This window comes from Apus apus, chromosome Z, assembly GCF_020740795.1.
Source record: "Apus apus isolate bApuApu2 chromosome Z, bApuApu2.pri.cur, whole genome shotgun sequence".
Taxonomy (NCBI): Eukaryota; Metazoa; Chordata; class Aves; order Apodiformes; family Apodidae; genus Apus; species Apus apus.
In genome coordinates, this window is record NC_067312.1 from 22,755,300 (window position 1) to 22,773,873 (window position 18,574).

An 18,574-nucleotide genomic window follows, 5' to 3' on the forward strand; every position below is an offset into this window, starting at 1 on the left:
CGCGGCGCAGTGACGTGGCCAGCATGGCGTCCGCGGAGCGCAGGAGGAGGGCGTCCGAGGCGGCGGCCGGCAGCGAGGAGGAGGAGCAGGAGCGCTGGGTCGGGCCGCTGCCGGGGGAAGCCGTGCAGGCGAAAAAGAGGAGAGGTCAGGAGGGAGCGGAGCCTTTGCCCGCCGGCCCCTTCCCTGGGGAAGGGCCGCATGGCGGTGCCGGCCTGGGGTGCGGGGGAGGACGGCGGGAAGGGGGTTCCTGACGCGGTGCCTGGTACCTGTGCGGGCTGTGGAGGGACCCTCGGGTGCGGAACCGTAGACCAGAGACATCGCGTTTCTGCTTGTGAGGGGAGGACGCCGCGGAATGAGGCGGCCGCGCTGCTGGAGCCCCTCTGCCTGCCCCCGCTGCCTGCCCCCCGCTGCCTGCCCCCCCGCTGCCTGCCCCTGCTGCCTGCCCCCTCTGCCTGCCCCCTCTGCCTGCCCCCTCTGCCTGCCCCCCTCTGCCTGCCCCCTCTGCCTGCCCCCGCTGCCTGCCCCCGCTGCCTGCCCCTCTGCCTGCCCCCGCTGCCTGCCCCCGCTGCCTGCCCCCGCTGCCTGCCCCCGCTGCCTGCCCCTCTGCCTGCCCCTCTGCCTGCCCCTCTGCCTGCTCCTGCTGCCTGCCCCCCTCTGCCTGCCCCCCTCTGCCTGCCCCCCTCTGCCTGCCCCCCTCTGCCTGCCCCCCTCTGCCTGCCCCCCTCTGCCTGCCCCCCGCTGCCTGCCCCCCTGGCGCTGCCTGCCCCCCGCTGCCTGCCCCCCGCTGCCTGCCCCCCGCTGCCTGCCCCCCTGGCGCTGCCTGCCCCTCTGCCTGCCCCTCTGGCGCTGCCTGCCCCCGGGGCACGGCCTCCAGGCTGGAGCAGTCGGAGGAGCCTCGAGGCTGTTAATTTGAAGTGTGATGTGTGTGTGTCCGGCAGCTCGCAGCTCTCTCTGTGGATCATTGTCATGAAAAGATGAGCTTAACGACCTTCAACAGGTGTTCAGTGGAACCTGCCGCACAGTAACAAAAGCCATTGCGCAGGTTAGCGTGCAAAAAATAGGAGGCAAAAGCAGAACATTAGGTTACTTTCGGTGACTAAGTTAAACAGGGAAATAGGAAGGTGCTAGCAGGTAGAATTGATCCATAACACCACTGTTGGACCTTGAATCTCCTAACAACAATATGGATATTGACCTTCTGTTTTCTGGCAGTATCTTAAAAACTTTGGTCTTGAATCCTTTTACACATTCAGCCAGCATTATGTTTTTTTTACAGTGAGGCATTTTATAGCTTAAAGCAGAGTTTAGTGGCTTTAGTCTGTAAAGAATATGTAAGTCTGAAAACAGAGCCATAATGGAAACCCTTTTTACTATGCTTGCATAAAATTGTAGCATATTCTTGACTGGGTGGGTGTAAGCTATTCAAGGGAAAGGAAGGGAGAACAGAAGCTAGATGGATCATTATGAAAAAAATAAAATCCTGATTTAAATTTTTATTCTGTTTAGTTCTTGAATTTGAACATGTTTATCTTGAAAACCTACCGTGTGCTTCGATGTATGAACGCAGTTACATGCACAGAGATGTCATTACACATGTAGCGTGTACAAAGTAAGTGTCTTTTTCCTCAATTGTATCTCATTGCCATGTCATTTTTGTATATGCTAGGAAGTTTTCATTGTGAAAGTTTAATAATGAAAAGTTACTATGTCCAGAGGTGGTATTTTAAGGTGTTTTTTTGAAAACTGTATTCAAAGGAAAGGACTTGCTGAGAAGCAAGATAAAATTGTTTAAATAGACTAAAAGAGAGTGCAGTGTGCAATATATATAGCAGTAATAGCAACTAATTGCACTTGAACAAAATAGGATTGAGCAGAACTGCACAGATCAAGATGATGGCTTTCTTGTTTTCTTTATACACACACACACACATTAGTAAATAGTAACTACTATGAAACCAGACCTAAAACAGAAGTAAAATGTCCGTAGTTAAAAGATAAAGTATTATGTATTTCTTCAATTCAGGCTATTGACTTTTCATAGATTAATCCAGAGTGCATTAAAATACTTATTTGCTTTTCCAGGAGTGATAGGAGAGTGATAGGACTCATTCAGACAGATTGTCACAGTAGTTTCTTTGAAGTTCAGTCTCTAGACAATGTTAATTATAGTGCAAATTACTGCCCCAGAGTGGTGGGAATGTGCATAATATGTGTATCTTCTTTTTTTCTTTTAATTTCTCATTCTAGAACAGATTTTATCATAACAGCCAGTCATGATGGACATGTAAAATTCTGGAAAAAAATAGAAGAAGGGATTGAGTTTGTTAAACACTTCCGAAGTCACCTGGGTGAGAAGTTGCTTTTTTTTTGTCTGAAAGACCACTTTTTCCTTTCCTCGTGCTCTTAGTTGTTTGAAGAGGAAGTGCAGATAAAGATGAGACTAGTTCTGGGATTAATTTACTACGATCAGGAATTAAATTATATCTGCCTACCTTCAGTCGTTCTTCTGTCCTGTTATGTTTTGTTCCCAAACTGCAGGAGAGATAGGGTGAGAATAAAACACTTGGGACTCCTCCTGCATAGATCCCTAACCTCCTTTGCTCTGCCTGTGGGGAGAATGTCTAGGACATGAAGAAACTGTTTATTTTAAAATAAGCGAACAAATTACATAACAGCGTTCATGAAATCTGGAGAAGTTTAACACATTGTTACTTTAAGTAAGGTTACCTTCATCCAGTATCTTTGTTATGTTTTGTTTTTTTCCCCCTGCAGTATGGAAAAAAAAATTTATTTTCACCTGGAATTATCGCAGCTGTAGAGTAAATTCTGCATCATTGTCATAATTGTAAGCTGAAATGCAATCAAGAATTAATAATAATTATTTTTTTAGTTAGGTACACATAGCTCACCTGTACTGTACTAAGCATTAAATAGACTGGACAGGAAAGGAGATTCTCATTGCTGTTAGAAATTATTAAATGCCTGAAGGGATAAAACCAGTTTGATATGCAGATTGTTACAATGAGAAAAATATGTAATAATAGATAGCAAAAGTACTGTTTCTTTTTCAGTTAGAAAAAAATTTTATGGTGGGCTCTTTATCTTAAGTATCAGCTTCTCATTATATACAGAAACGAAATATGAAAACAAAGCCTAGCAAGGAAAAGTAAGTATTGTGAAAAACTTACAAAAGACTCAATTGCAGAGTAATTGTGAGTTTTAATAGCAGGACTGTGTAGTCTGTAAAGTTCTATTGCTTTTCTTCTCTTTTGAGAGAATCAACCTAAAGAGCACATAATTTTTTACCATATCATAATGATGTTCTCAGCTTTTTTTAAAAAAATGAACATTTTAAGTTAAAATAATTGCAATTATAATCTTTCATTTATTTAAGTGGTAAGTAGTTCATTATTAGATACCTGTGATAGGATACAAAGTGTTGGTTTTGTTGGGTTTTGTTTTGGTTTGTTTCTTTAATTAAAGTCAGGTAGCTTTTGAAGTCAAAAAGGTGGAGGAACAGCTGAAAAGCAGGTTTATACCTCTCCAGGTTTTCTCCTGTGGAACACTGAAATGAATTATGTCCCTCTCATGCATCTTAGTAATATGCTAACTTTTTTAATAGGTGTTATTGAGAGTATCGCTGTTAGTTCAGAAGGGGCGTTATTCTGTTCAGTTGGAGATGACAAAGCAATGAAGGTGTTTGATGTGGTCAACTTTGATATGATCAACATGCTGAAACTTGGGTAAGTTACTTAGTTCTTGAGAATGTTTGTTTGGGATTATTACCATTTTGCTAAGAGATAAGACAATAATTTGGTGTTTTTTGAGGTTTGTTATTTTCCCCTGAATGAGCTGAAGCTGAGTAAGTTGCATTATCCAAAATGAATCCAGTGGCTAGAGACGGCCCTACTGAACAGAAACATATGATTTTCCATGCACAATACAAGAGTGGAATAGGTCAGTGTTTTTCACAGAATAATATAATGGTTTGGGTGGGAAGGTGCCTTTAAAGGTCAGGTAGTCCAACCCTCCTGCAGTGAGCAGGGACATTTTGACTAGACCAGGCTGCTCAGTGCCCCCTGCAAACCTGACCTTGAATGTTTCCAGGGACGAGGCTTCTCCCACCCCTCTGGGCAACCTAAGCCAGTGTTTTACGATGCTCATCATAAAAAATGTCTTCCTTCTATCTAGTCTAAATCTCCCCTCTTTCAGTTTACAACCATTACCTCTTGTCCTATCACTACACGCCCTTGTAAAATGTCCCTCTCCAGCTTTCTTATGGGCTGCCGTCTAAGTATTGAAAGGCTGCTATAGGAGCTCCCCGGAGCCTTCTCTTCTCCAGGCTGAACAACCCCAACTCTGTCAGCCATTCCTCACAGGAGAGGTGCTCCAGTCCTCTCATAATTTTAATGGCCTTCCTCTGCACCTGCTCCAACAGCTCCATGTCTTTCCTGCCCTGAGGACTCCAGAGCAGTACACAGCACTCCAGGTGTGGTCTCATGAGAGCAGAGGGACAGAATCAACTCCCTTGACCTGCTGGTCACACTTCTTTTGGTGCAGCCCAGGTCAGAGTTGGCTTTTTGGGCTGTGAGTGCACATTGCTGGCTCATGTACAGGTTTTCATTCACCAGTACCCCCAAGTCCTTCTCCACAGGGCTGTTACACAATCTCTTTGTCCCCCAGCCTGTACTGATAACAGGGATTACCCCTTTGCAGGTGGATGGCCTTGCACTTGGCAACTTGAAGTTCACATGGGCCTCAGTGTTTCTTGGCATGCTTTTTTCTGGTTTTTGGCGCTGAATTTAAAAATTACAGCCAACTAATAGTTAAGTAGAGAAGGAATTTGGCCTGTATGTGTTGTCTTAATTGCTGTCATAGGAATAGAAATTTCCTTCTTCTGTTAGAAATGATGTTCTTGTTTTCCTTAGTCTTGCTTTTGTAGGATTTCTCTAGTTACACAGTATGTAGAGAATCTGGGAGACATAGAAATGGATATTTTTGCAAGTATAACAGTATGTGAGGAAAGCAAGTCCCATAGCATTACAAGGGTGTGTTTGGAGGGTTGGAGGATCATCAAATGCTGTATGAAGGATGGTAGAAATACTGATGTTTCCACAAGTCTTATAAAGCTGGAACATTTATTCCTCATAGTCTACAATTTTGGATCAGCTGCGAAACTGAATAGAGGTATAAACTTAAAAAAAACCACCCCAAAGCAAGCTTTTCAGAAGGCCTGCATAAAAGTTTGTTACCTGCTTTTCTACTTACAGTTGTAGTGTCATCCTCCAGATAATGTACTTGGCCTATAGGAATTTATTCCCTCTTGGCTGTCTGCTGTGTAAAAAATCCAGTTAGCCTCTGTATTTTGCTGTTGCTCTTTTTTTTTTTTTCTACTTCAGAGCCCTATATTATCCCTGCAAAATTGGTAAAATTATAGGATGAAATAAAAAGAATTTAAGAAAAGCTTCATTTGATGTGATAGTAAAAGGTGCTCTTTTTTGGGAATTCAGGGAAAATTGAGCTAGAATTTAAAACCACTTTACCTCAGGGATACCCAGAGAATGCTACTTAGAGCATTTTTGTATAGTATTACTTACTTATCCTAAAATTTTTTCATTCTCGACAGTCAAGACCCTCCTCTCCCCAAATGTGTTTCTCAGAGATAATTGGGTTTTACTGGAAGTGAACTCTTTAATGAAGAAGAGAACTGTGTACAGCTGCTCCTGAATAACCTTTTAAAACTTAGTATTTGTTGCTCTGTGTTGTGCATTACTATATGTTGAGCAGGTAGTTTCTGCGGATATGCCTGAGATGTTTTTTCATTACTGTTTGCTTTGGCTTGCAATGGTTAATGTAGGATCTAATCTTTTCAGCTCACATTATCTTGCATTGCCTGCTGTGATAGCTGTATGCTGGTATGTTGCATGGTTGGTTGGGTTTGTCTCAAAGTGCTTCCGTTCCTTTCAGTTCTAACTAATCTCACTTTGGCTGTCTGCAAATCCCCATGCTTTATGCTTCCATGATCAGAAGAGTGGCTATGTCTGCCAAAACTTTGGATAATGATATATAGATCAATGGGGCATCACACTTACTTATTTATGTATTTATTTTAATTGTCACTAACTTGATACAAACTTCTGGTTGTGTTTCTCTTTATGAGGATCTTTACCAGAGAGGCACTGAAAACCTGTATTATTAGTGTCTGTCATTTTGTCAGTCCTTCAGTATCTGTTAGTTTGGTTTGTGAAAGGATACTGAATATGACTTTTCTGTGGAGACTATAATTTCTTTGTGGTCTGTCATTTAATTTCTGAGTTCTGGTTCTGAAAATCATTGCTTACTGCCACATCGACCACATCTCTAGCTCGTAATGATCGTAGAGCATGTTTTTGGTAGTATCAACTTGGTTCCTTCTGAAATACATTTGGAACACTTACTGAATGTGTGGCAACTGTCTTAATTTTACTTAAATTGCTTTATGGGGTGCTTGAGTCACACGAGTAGTGGTTATTAATGCCACCGGTGCTATTTGGCTGGATTTCCATCCTTATTCTTTTTACTGTGCAAGATGACACCACAAAGCCATGGATGAAATGCAAAGAGTACATTTATTTCTGTTACCTTGCAAACTGGGGGATGTCCAAGGCAGCACCCAGGGGACAGGCACACAAGAATGCAGGCACTGCCAAGCTCAGTCCTTGCTAGAGAGAGAATTTGAACCTGCTGTTTTTGCTTGTACATCAGGGATTTTCCCAGGCACAGCTTTCTGCTGTGCTTTGATCTTTCTCACAGCAGGGCAGGAATCTCAGGCATGTTTGATACAGTGTCTCTGAGTCTATCACAGGTCTGTGTTATCTAAACACAGATGTTCTACTTGTCAAGCACAAGACTGACATACAAGATTAATAGTATGATAGATGTGTTTTTCAACACTGCAGCTGCAAGCCACTTGAGTGTGTTTACAGTCCTTGCCGATCTTTCATTATATTCCCACATATGCCTGCCTTCTACCTTTGCTAGCCTCTTCATAAAACAATATGGAAAAAGTGAGTTAGATGGGTTATAACGCTGTCCAATTTTAGCAAGACAGATATTAGCAAGACTAGTAAATAAAGTTCAAAATTTGCGTCTGATATTTGATTTCAAGTTTATTGCATAATTCAATTCTTACCTAAGTAACACCTGATTTCTACTTTTTTTCTCTCTCTCTCTCTTTTTTTTTTTTTTTAAATCTCCTTCCACTCTTGCAGCTACTACCCTGGCCAATGTGAATGGGTATATTGCCCTGGAGATGCCATATCTTCTGTTGCAACATCTGAGAAGAGCACAGGAAAAATATTCATCTATGATGGACGAGGAAATAACCAGCCACTTCATGTTTTTGATAAACTCCATACATCCTCACTTACCCAGATACGGTTGAACCCTGTCTACAAAGTAGTTGTGTCTTCTGACAAATCTGGAATGATCGAGTACTGGACTGGTACTCCTCATGAATATAAGTTTCCCAAGAATGTGACGTGGGAGTACAAAACAGATACCGATCTATACGAATTTGCCAAATGCAAGGCTTACCCATCCAGTATAAGTTTTTCACCTGATGGCAAGAAAATGGCCACACTTGGGTCTGACAGAAAAGTCAGAATTTTCCGTTTTCTGACGGGGAAGCTCATGAGAGTCTTTGATGAATCTCTGAGTGTGAGTTTGGTGTTCCTTCTCTTTTTTTGAGGCTTTTTCTCTACTTGAATTTATTTACCTGCACATTCACCTAAGTTATAATCTGTTCCTAAGGCTGAGCTTCATTGCTCTATTTTTCTTGCAGAAAAGGTTTTCTGTTTTCTGTTCCTTGTGTCTTGTTGATTTGCTTTGCCCCAGAATTAATTGTTACTCATTTACATTAGTTATGCAGGGAAACTGAGCTGTTGATATTCACCTGTATTTTCATACTAGTGGATGTATTTTTACTAGAAAGCAATTGCAGGAAATGTCTATTTCAAGTAATATTAAAATAGTGAATTAAATTCGTCATCTTCTAAGAACTTTGTTAGACAGCTACACAGTTTCTTTGCTTAAGCCTAGTAATACAATATGCCTGTTGGGTAATTAGAGTATTACTTGTATTTATTTTAATTCTTCAGTTAAATTTGAGTGGAGTAGTCTTGATTGTGTTCTGTGTTTGGATCAATGTTTTGCTGGATCAGAAGTTTAAAATATGTTAATACGATAGTGATTTATTTTTTTCTTTCTTCTGTAGATGTTTACTGAACTTCAACAGATGAGACAGCAACTACCAGACATGGAGTTTGGCCGACGTATGGCAGTTGAGCGTGAGTTGGAGAAAGTGGATGCAGTAAGATTAATTAATATAATTTTTGATGAAACTGGACACTTCGTTCTATATGGAACAATGTTGGGCATTAAGGTCATAAATGTGGAGACTAACAGGTAAGTTCCAATGACACACATTGAGATAAGTATGTTTGTTTGGAAGTCTAAATTCAGTCACATTTGTAGTACATTTAAAACTTTATATGACTGAGAGGTCTCTGATCTATTTTTTTGTTATTTGGGGACCTTAAATTTGATAGTCGATTCTTAGTAGTGAGTTGTTGCAGTTTAAAGCTTAGTTAAATGAGGAGAAAATATGGCAAGCATATTTATAGTAAAAATGTGTAATTGATTCATCACTGGCTGACCAGATGTGATAACATAAAGTAAATGAGGGTCTTGCACTTGGGATTTTATCATGTAAGGAGGCTAACTAGTAAATTATGTAGCAACTTGGAATAGAGAAGCATAATAAAAATAATCAATAAATTATTTTGAGAAGGTTTTGGAATTTTGCTGTGAGTCTTGCAGTGATTAAGGAGACATTATCTGACTGTGAGCAGCTCACAATAGTTACACCTTTTTATGTCTTGTATTTCAGGTGTGTTCGTATCTTGGGAAAACAAGAGAACATCAGAGTGATGCAATTAGCTTTGTTCCAAGGAGTAGCAAAGAAACATCGTGCTGCAATCACTATAGAGATGAAGGCATCTGAAAATCCTGTTCTCCAGAATATCCAGGCAGATCCAACAGTAATATGCACAGCTTTTAAAAAAAATAGGTTTTACATGGTATGTGTGGTTTCTGTTTAAATAACTTCATTCTTGTATTGATGAGTTCTCTCTGTCATTTTTCTCTTTGCACCCTTCTAGTACTTTTTGTCTTGAGTATTTGTGAACACAACTTTTCCAGGGCAGTCCCTTTATATTGCAAGTGTATTCTAGAAAAAATTCTATAAATTGAGTAGAAACTGCCTTGTAGTTCTTTTTTTTTTTTTCATTATAGCTCGAGCAGGTAATAAACTTGGATGTTTTTTGGCTATGTAAATTATAGTTCTCTGAGAAGGGTATATGCTCTTGTTTTAGTTGAAAAAAAAGTTGAAGAACATGTTAAAAACCTCACTAGACCTTATACTGATAACGAAAAAAATAATTAACTGTACAAAATATGTCATAAAAATAATTAAATTCAGAGCAGCATCAGGATTTGGTAGCACCAAGTACATTATAGATAGGAGACAGATGATAGAAGACAGATGTTGGGAGTTATCCCCTGTTCATGTTTTAAATTTTAGGTGAGGTGCAATGCATAAACCAGACAAGTAATTCCAGAGTACTTAGTTGTTGATCTGGGATGTGACCACCATAGAGGTTAGAGATCAGCCTGTCATTACTTTTGCTTGAATTAGCTCATGTTTTCTTTTGGAGCAGACAGTATACTTTCTATACCTTTAAGGTAGAATATAATGGAACGCATTGATAGTCTTCACTCTTAAAGAAAAGATGCTGAACTACTTGACTTTGACTTGAAAAGGGGAGGAAGTTTAAAGAAAACAGATTATAGAGAGATACTTGGATTTGTTGTACTGGAATCTGTGACTGTGGAAGTGCTGGTAATGCACAACACTGAAATGCAGAGATAGACTATGAATTCTCTCCCTACATTTCAAATCTAGTTGGGTGTTCAGCAGGTTGAATGATGACATCGGTGGCTTGGGTGCAGAGCAGTGTGTACAGCAAGGGAAAGAAAACCAGTTCATCTTGTGTTGTTTTGTTCTTCAGTTTACTAAACGTGAACCAGAAGATACGAAGAGTGCGGATTCTGACAGAGATGTCTTTAATGAGAAACCTTCTAAAGAGGAGGTCATGGCAGCCACTCAGGCAGAAGGTCCCAAAAGAGTTTCAGACAGTGCCATCATCCACACAAGCATGGGAGATATTCATATCAAGCTTTTTCCTGTTGAGTATGTATTTGGTAGTTTTTCTGTTATTTCATTTTTGTTTCCTTCTGTGCTTTTTGGTGATAATACCAAAGACTTAATTTCAAGCTAGGAATAGTTATTTCCTTCCCCTTTTACTACTATCCTTGTTTCCTGAGAGTTTCTTAATGCATAAAGCTAGGAATGTGACTCTTGAAAAACACAAATAGAGTAGGGTAAAAATAGGACCAAATAACACTTGAGGGAAGATGTTTGGGGGTTTTATAAATGATGTTTGCTTTTATTTCATTATTGGTTCAGGGGATTTGTTCCTTTCTTAACTTTTGTTATTTCTCTAAACAGCAGATGTGGATAGGTCATGATGCTCCTCTGTGTATGCTCCATATTATTGTAATGCACTGTTGTTTGATCCTGCTTTGAAAAAGAATGATCATGTTGGCAATTAAGGTTTGTGTCAGGCAGAAGCATAGTGCAGTTTGCAACTTCCAAATGTGGCCATTGTACTAATTTTATGTTGTTACAGCTCCTGTAAGAGCAAGATGAAATTTATACCAGCATGTAATACTAGAGCTGTGTATACCCAAAACCAGGCATATAAATTTAAAAAGAGTGTTATGCATGACAGTTGCTATCTTTAGTGTCAGCATCTCTCCTTTGTGATGCAAATATAGGCAAATATTTTGTTATGAAATAGTAAATTAATATATTATTATACATTGGAACTTAAAACCATTTAAGGGTAGTCCATGGTTCTCCAAAAACAAGTTCATGTTTTGTTATAAGCACAGGGAAGGCAACACAAGATCAATTCTACCCTGTAGGGCTGCTAGTCTATTACTGCTCTCTTCACCAATGTTTCCTTGCATCAAGTTCTGGTTTCTGGAACTCACAGTTGTAGCACATAGGTTGCAGTAATGGTACAGCCCTTTCCAGAGAGTGACAGGAAAAGCTACATAATTTCTTACTTTTAATTCTCATGTCAATGTGTCACTGACTTTGCATGCATAGTATTGCTAGGTGCTTCCCTGCAATGTTCTGCATGCAGTTTTCAATTAAATACAGTATTACCAGGCTTCATTATTGCTAGGTTTGTCCTTTCTTGTTCTAGCATTTCCTCCCAGCTGAGCTTTGAATTTAAAATCTCTTTTAAGATGAATGTGATTAAAAAATTAAAGAAGAACCTATAGGATGTCGCTTTGTGTGCTCTTTAGATCTTCAGCCATGTGCTTGTGGAATAAAGTTGTGGAGGACTACGTACTGCTCAGAAGGAACTGGGACTATCATCTTGTCTGTACCATTAGTTATGCCATTGGCATTCTTGTTTCACAAGATGGTTCAGAATATCACTAAGCCCAAGTTCCACATCATAGCTAAAGTAACTCTACAGCTATGGACTCGACTGTTTTCTCATTTGCTGGCTTAAGCCTGTCAATTCTGGTAAATAATCAATTTTATAAAACTAGTGGAAGAGCTATCGCAAAGAATTTTCACTCTGGGAGGTAATCTCTCAGAAGTAAAAAACATCAAGTCACAAAGGTGAAGAGGTTGTTTAGCTATTTTCCCTTTTCATTCCATCAACAGTTACATTGCACCTCTTCACCCCGCTCAAAACAGTGTTTGTTAGTTGTTTCAGAGGAGGTTAATTGACTTTGCTGACTGCAAGTTCTATAATATTACAACATATCTTTAAGATTTTACTTCTTGTATGCAACAATGGACACATATATATATTAATAGATTCGTAGAGGCAAAAGAGTGAACAACTTTCTGCCTGTGAAGGCATACATTCTTAATTGATTTTGTAAAATGTAAGCAGAAAGCTGGAAAAGGAACATCTAATCAGTGGTGCCTTGAACTGGGCTTTGAGGAAATATATTTGATTCCTGACTGTCATGGTTTAATCCCAGCTGGCAACTATGAACCACATGGCCACTCACTTAGTGGGATGGGGGAGAGAATTTAAAAGGTGAAAGAGAAAACTCATGACTTCAGATAAAGACAGTTTAAAAAGTAAAGCAAAAAGCCACATGCACAAGCAAAGCAAAACAAGGAATTAATTCACTACTTCCCATGGGCAGGCAGGTATCTCCAGGAAAGCAGGGCTCCATCACATGTAACCCTTCCTTGAGAAGACAAACACCATCACTCCAGACATCCCCTTCTTCCTTCTTCCCGCAGCTTTTATTGCTGAGCACGAGGCCATATGGTATAGGAAAGCCTCCTGATCAGCTGCGGGTCTGTTGCCCCAGCTGTGTCCCATCCTAACTCCTTGGGCACCCCCAGCCTACTAGCTGGTGGGATGGCAGGAGAAGTAGAAAAGGCCACAGTGCTGTGTAAGCCCTGCTCAGGCAGAATGAAAATATCCCTGTATTATCAACACTGCTGTGTTTAATTTACTTTCTGTGTAAACATGCAACTTTGTAGGCCTCTCAGTTTTATTTTGCTTCCAGCTCTGGGTTTGCAGGAGATGAGGATTTGTTTTTTCCTTATTTGATGAAAGCCCTTTCTACAGTGTGCTGAAACTCTGCTCAGTACGGGAGTATCTTAGACTCAGCTGAAATCTTTATAGCCTTGCCACCATATAATGAAAATATTTATTGTAGCTTGTATTTTCTGTTACATGATTTTAGGTGCCCCAAAACTGTGGAAAACTTCTGTGTGCACAGCAGAAATGGCTATTACAATGGACACATATTTCACCGTATCATCAAGGTAACTTGTAAAATGTTAATTTTCGGTTTAGATAATGTACCCTTCTGGTCAGTCCTCTCTGTTAATTGTTTCATTTCCCTTTTGCACAAAGGATTTCTTGAATGGCTTCAGTTCCCTGTAAAGTCTGAACAACTCTAGGTTCTGAACAGTTTTCTCACTGAACTTGTTTAATAGTTGTCCTGCTACTGACAAGGTGGAAGAAATCTGAAAATTGAGAGAAAGATCACTTCAAAAATATTCTGTGAATTAAGACTTTGTTTCATATCAGAAGACATTTCTTGTAAGGCTTCTTACTTCAGTGGGACCTTAATCAAGATACAGCTTAAGTGTTTGGAGGATGTAATTAGGTTTCTGTCCTTCACTAGCAGGAGCAGTGAGTAAGCTTTTTTCACAAGTACTTCATAATCACTTAAAGAAGCCCTGAATGCTTTGTCCCTTATCCACAGCATTTTAACACTCCTACATTGGAAAACACCTCAAGATCATCAATTCCAACCATTAAGCTAGCACACTGCCAAGTCCACCACTAAACCATGTCCCTGAGCACCACATCTACATGTCTTAAATACCTCCAGGGATGGTGACTCTACCACTTCCCTGGACTGCCTGTTCCAATGCCTGACAATCCTTTCAGTAAAGAAGTTTTTTCTGATACCCAAAACCTAAACCTCCCCTGGTGCAACTTAAGGCCATTTCCTCTTGCTCCATCACTTGTTACTTGGAAGAAGAGATTGACACCTGTCACGATACAGCCTCGTTTCAGGTAGTTGTAGAGAGCAATAAAGTCTCCCCTCAGCCTCATACTCTACAGGCTAAACAACCTCAGTTCCTTAACAGCTCATTGTAAGACAGTGCTCCAGATGCTTCACCCTTCTTGTAGTGAGGGGCCCAGAACTGCACACAGTACTCGAGGTGCATCCTCACCAGTGCTGGGTACAAGGGGATGATCACTTACGTAGTCCTGCTGGCTGCACTATTCCTGATGCAGGCCAGGATGCTGTTGGCCTTCTTGGCCCATATCCAGCTGCTGTCAACCAATATCTCCAGGTTTTCTTCGGGCAGCTCTCCAGCCACTCTTCCCCAAGCCTGTAGCATTGCCTGGGGTTGTTGGGACCCAAAGGCAGGACCCAACACTTGGCCTTGTTGAACCTCATACAATTGTCCTCAGCCCATTCATCCAGCCAGCACAGATCCCTCTGTCGAACCTTCCTACCCTCAAGCAGACCAGCACCCCCACCCAGGTTGGTGTCATCTGCAGGCTTTCTGAGGGTGCACTTGATGCCCTTGTCCACAACACTGATGAAGAGAACTGGCCCCAGGACTGAGCCCTGGGGAACACCACTGGTGAAGATCTGCCAGCTGGATCTAACTCCCTTCTCCACAGCTTCTTGGGCCCAGTCATCCAGCCAGTTTCTTACCCAGTGAAGCACACACCTGTCCAAGCCATGAGCAGCCAGTTGCTCCAGGAGAATGCTGTGTCAAACAGTGTCAAAGGCTTTACTGAAGTCTGCATAGACAACATCCACAGCCTTTCCCTCATCCACTAAGTGGGTGACCTTGTCATGGAAGGAGATCAGATGAGTAAAGCAGGACCTGCCTCTCATAAACCCACGCTGGCTGGGCCTGATCACCTGATTATCTTGTATGTGCCATGTGATGGCACTCAGGATGATCTGCTCCATCCCCTTCCTGACCTTTCCCAGTGCCAAGGTTAGAGTGGCAGGTTTGCAGTCCCCCAGATCCTCCTTCCAGCCCTTCTTGTAGATGGGCATCACATCTTCCAATCTCTGGCCAACAGGGACCTCTCTGGTTAGCCAGGACTGCTGGCAGATGATGGCAGGTGGCTTGGTGAGCACTTCAGCCACCTTCCTTGGTATGCTTGGTTGGATTCCATCTGGACCCATAGACTTGTGCATATCTAAGAGGTGTATCGGGCCACTGACCATTTCCCCTTGGGTTATGGGTGCTCCATTCTGCTCCCTGTCTCTGTCTTCCAGTTCAGGGGTCAGTACCGCAAGAGCAACCGTTTCTGCTACTAAAGACTGAGGCAAAGTAAGGTTCGAGTACCTCAGCCTTTTCCTCATCCTTTGTCACTGTCTTTCCCCCTGCATCTAGCAAGGGATGGGCCTTCCCCTTAGCCCTCCTTGTATTGCTTGTATGTGTATAGAAACACTTTTATTGTAGCCATGTTAAGGTCTAGTGGGGCTTTGGCTCTTCTGATTTTCTCCCTGTATAGCTTAACAACATCTTTGTAGTCCCCTTGAGTTGCCTGGCCCTTCTTCCAAAGGCCATGAAAGCTCTTTTTTCCCTGAGTTCCAACCAAAGCTCTCTGCTCAGCCAGGCTGGTCGTACTACCCCCTGGCTCCTCTTTAAGCACAAGGCCTGTTACCTGTGCCTTTAAGATTTCCTTCTGCAACAGCACCAGCCTTTCTGGACTCCTTTGTCCTTCAGGACTGTCTCCCAGGGGACTGTCTCAACCAGTCTCCAGAACAGTTCAGTCTGCCCTCAGAAGTCCAGGGTTCTGAGCCCACATCTTACTTCTCAAAGAACTGATAATCCTATTGTTTCATGATCCCTTTGCCCAAGACAGCCTCCAATCATTACAACACCCACTAATTTTTTTTAAAGGCTTGAAGATTGAAAATAATGTCACCTGGCATAAACTATTTTTGCTTATTTTGCTTATTATATTTATTATATAATATATTATATTATTATATTTGCTTATTATTATCCTGTGTAATAACATTTAACTTCTATGTAGGGTTTCATGATTCAGACTGGTGACCCAACTGGTACAGGAATGGGAGGTGAAAGTATTTGGGGAGGAGAATTTGAAGATGAGTTTCATTCAACTTTACGACATGACAGACCATACACGCTCAGTATGGCTAATGCAGGACCAAATACCAATGGATCCCAGTTTTTTATAACAGTAGTGCCAACTGTAAGTAATATTAAAAGCTCGATTTAAGGCCTAAGATGGCAACTATATAGTATTTTTTTTTCTGATGCACTAAATAATAGTGTTACTTGCTAATACTACACACAACAGTGTATCCTGTGAAGGCTTAACTGAAACAATCCTTTATGAAATAGAGAAGTATTTTTGTCAATTGTGATCATAAGGCTTTTTGCCTTTAATTGGAGTAAGGGCAACATCAAATTCTTGGTAAATCAGACATGTTTGCAATTGCATTTTACTGAAGTATTTTATATGGATATAATACTTTAAACTCGATGGAAATCTAGTTATTGTTTAGGTTGTTTGAAGTTTTGGATATGATGCCAGGATGACTACTTAATATTGCCTAATGATAGCTGTACAAAGAAGCCAGTATTCAGGTGTGAAGATTTCCTTTGATCTGTGTACAATTTCAGGGCCTGTGGAATGTGAATTTTGGTATGTGAATCTAACATATAAAACAAATCCTTACAGTCAGCACTTACAGAGTGCATTCTTGTAGCACTTACTTCAAAATCTCACGTGTTTTTTTTAAAGCACCCATCTACCATAATTTTGAGGTTTTGTAAGTTATATCAGTGCATTTATTCAGATTGTTAATTGGACATACTGTATGAATATGACATTGAATTAAGTAGTATTCTGGTCTGGCACTAACAATTCGGCTGTGAAAATAACATGAAATAGACTGAAGCAGCATTTCTGTGAACTAAGAATACTCATTAAATAAACTTTGAAATGCTATTGCATTGCTAGAAGCTGACATTTGTAGTACTTTAAGAAAACTATTGAAAAGTGAGTTTAAATGCATATGGATATGTAATAGCTACACTCTAGTATTTACTTACATGCTAATATGTACACCGTGTTAATTTTGTAGTTAACACATAAAACGTTTCCATGTTCACTTATTCTAAGTCAATCTCTTTCTGGTTGGTGCCTAACCTACATGCTGTCTTCTATTTTAATATGCTTTTTCTTTCTCCTTCTGTGCCCTCAAAACAGCCATGGTTGGACAACAAGCACAGTGTGTTTGGACGGGTAACTAAAGGAATGGAAGTCGTTCAGAGAATCTCAAATGTAAAAGTAAATCCCAAGACTGACAAACCCTATGAGGATATCAGCATCATTAATATCACAGTGAAGTAAGCTAGAAATTGAAGATTCCAGGTGAAGCAGAAAAGATTCTGCACCGTGGGACCCAAAAATGAACCTAGAAAGGTGTCCTGGTTTGAACCAGGATGAAGCCATTTTTTCTTTTGCTGACTGCCCCCGTAGTGTCTGAGCCGGCAGAGCAAAGGCACGACCTTGAGGGCCCAGCAATTACAAAAACATTGCAGTGTCTTATCAACCTAGCAGAACACGCAGTTGCTAGTTCAAGAAAGCTCACTGAAATGAAAAAAGGAATCAGCAAAAGAAAAACTGGCTTCATCCTGGCTCAAACCAGGACAAAAGGACAGAAATTGGTAATTCCTAGACAGTTAAGTGCCAGGACAGAGAAATTTCCAGTTCTACTATTTTTAATGTACCTAAACTGCCCAATTCTGTATTTCTCATAATTTTATATTTGAAAATAAATGCACCTCATGTTTCTTACAAAGTCTGCTGTTTTTATTGCATCTCTCTTATGCAAAACTGAAGATAAAACCCTGCACTGTGTCTCATGATAGTGTTTATAAAATAGAATCAGGGTAGTTTGTAACATTTTCATGTTTATTTGCCTATTACATATCTAATTAATCCTTTTCACAGTATTAAATAAACTTTTCATCTTGTGTAATCATTGTGATTGGAAAAGACCTTTAAGATTATCAAGTCCAGCCATTAATGTAACTCTTACCAAGTCCAGTGTGTTAAATCATGTCCCTTCGCACCATGTCTACATGTCTCTTAAACACCATCAGGGATGGAAACTCAACCATGTCCCTGGGCAGCCTATTCCAGTGCTTAATTCCCCTTTCTAATATCCAATCTAAACCTCTTCTGGCACAACCTGAGCCCATTTCCTCTTGCTCTGTTGCTTATTAGTTGGGAGAAGAGACCAACCCCCACCTTGCTACAACCTCCTTTCAAGTAGTTCTAGAGACCAATAAGGTCTCCTCTCAGCCTTTTCTCCAGACAAAACAACCCCAGTTCCTTCAGATGCTCTTCATAAGACTTGTACTGCAGACCCTTCAGCAGCTTTGTTGCCCTCTTTGGACTCTCTCCAGCACCTCCCTGTCTTTCCTCTAGTGGGGGAGCCCCAAAACTGAACACAGTACTTGAGGTGAAGCATCACCAGAGCTGAGTACAGGGGGATGACGGCTTCCCTACTTTGCTGGCCACACTATTTCTGATGCAGGCCAGGATGTTGTTGGCCTTCTTGGCCCCCTGAGCACACTGCTGCCTTGGGCCTCTGGTTTGATGGGGCTGTGGGCAACCTGATGTAGCTGATGTCCCGGATGACTGCAGGGGGTTGTACTACACAATCTTCAAAGGTTGCTTCCAAACTGAGCAATTCTATGTTTCTGAGTCCCCATCTGACCTGACCTTGGATGTTTCCAGAGATGGAGCATCTACCACCTCTGGACAACCTGTTTTAGTGTTTCACCATCCTCCTTGTAAAAAAATTCTTTGCATATTGAGTTGGA

At 41.0% G+C, this 18,574-nt stretch overlaps 1 protein-coding gene across 2 annotated transcripts; it reads left to right on the forward strand.

Moving 5' to 3' along the window:
* The first annotated feature begins 23 nt into the window (after positions 1-23).
* On the forward strand, positions 24-17,544 carry PPWD1 (peptidylprolyl isomerase domain and WD repeat containing 1). 2 transcript variants are annotated; one of them, XM_051643345.1, is made up of 11 exons: positions 24-144; positions 1,507-1,609; positions 2,248-2,348; positions 3,623-3,743; positions 7,251-7,698; positions 8,255-8,445; positions 8,930-9,119; positions 10,110-10,291; positions 12,898-12,979; positions 15,744-15,926; positions 16,950-17,544. In XM_051643345.1, the coding sequence occupies exons 1-11, from the start codon at positions 24-26 to the stop codon at positions 17,091-17,093; spliced, it is 1,866 nt and encodes a 621-aa protein (XP_051499305.1). In that variant the 3' UTR covers positions 17,094-17,544. The 2 variants fall into 2 exon arrangements, with proteins under 2 accessions (XP_051499305.1, XP_051499306.1); XM_051643346.1 differs by lacking the exon at positions 24-144 and adding an exon at positions 1,013-1,042.
* The last annotated feature ends 1,030 nt before the right edge of the window (positions 17,545-18,574 follow it).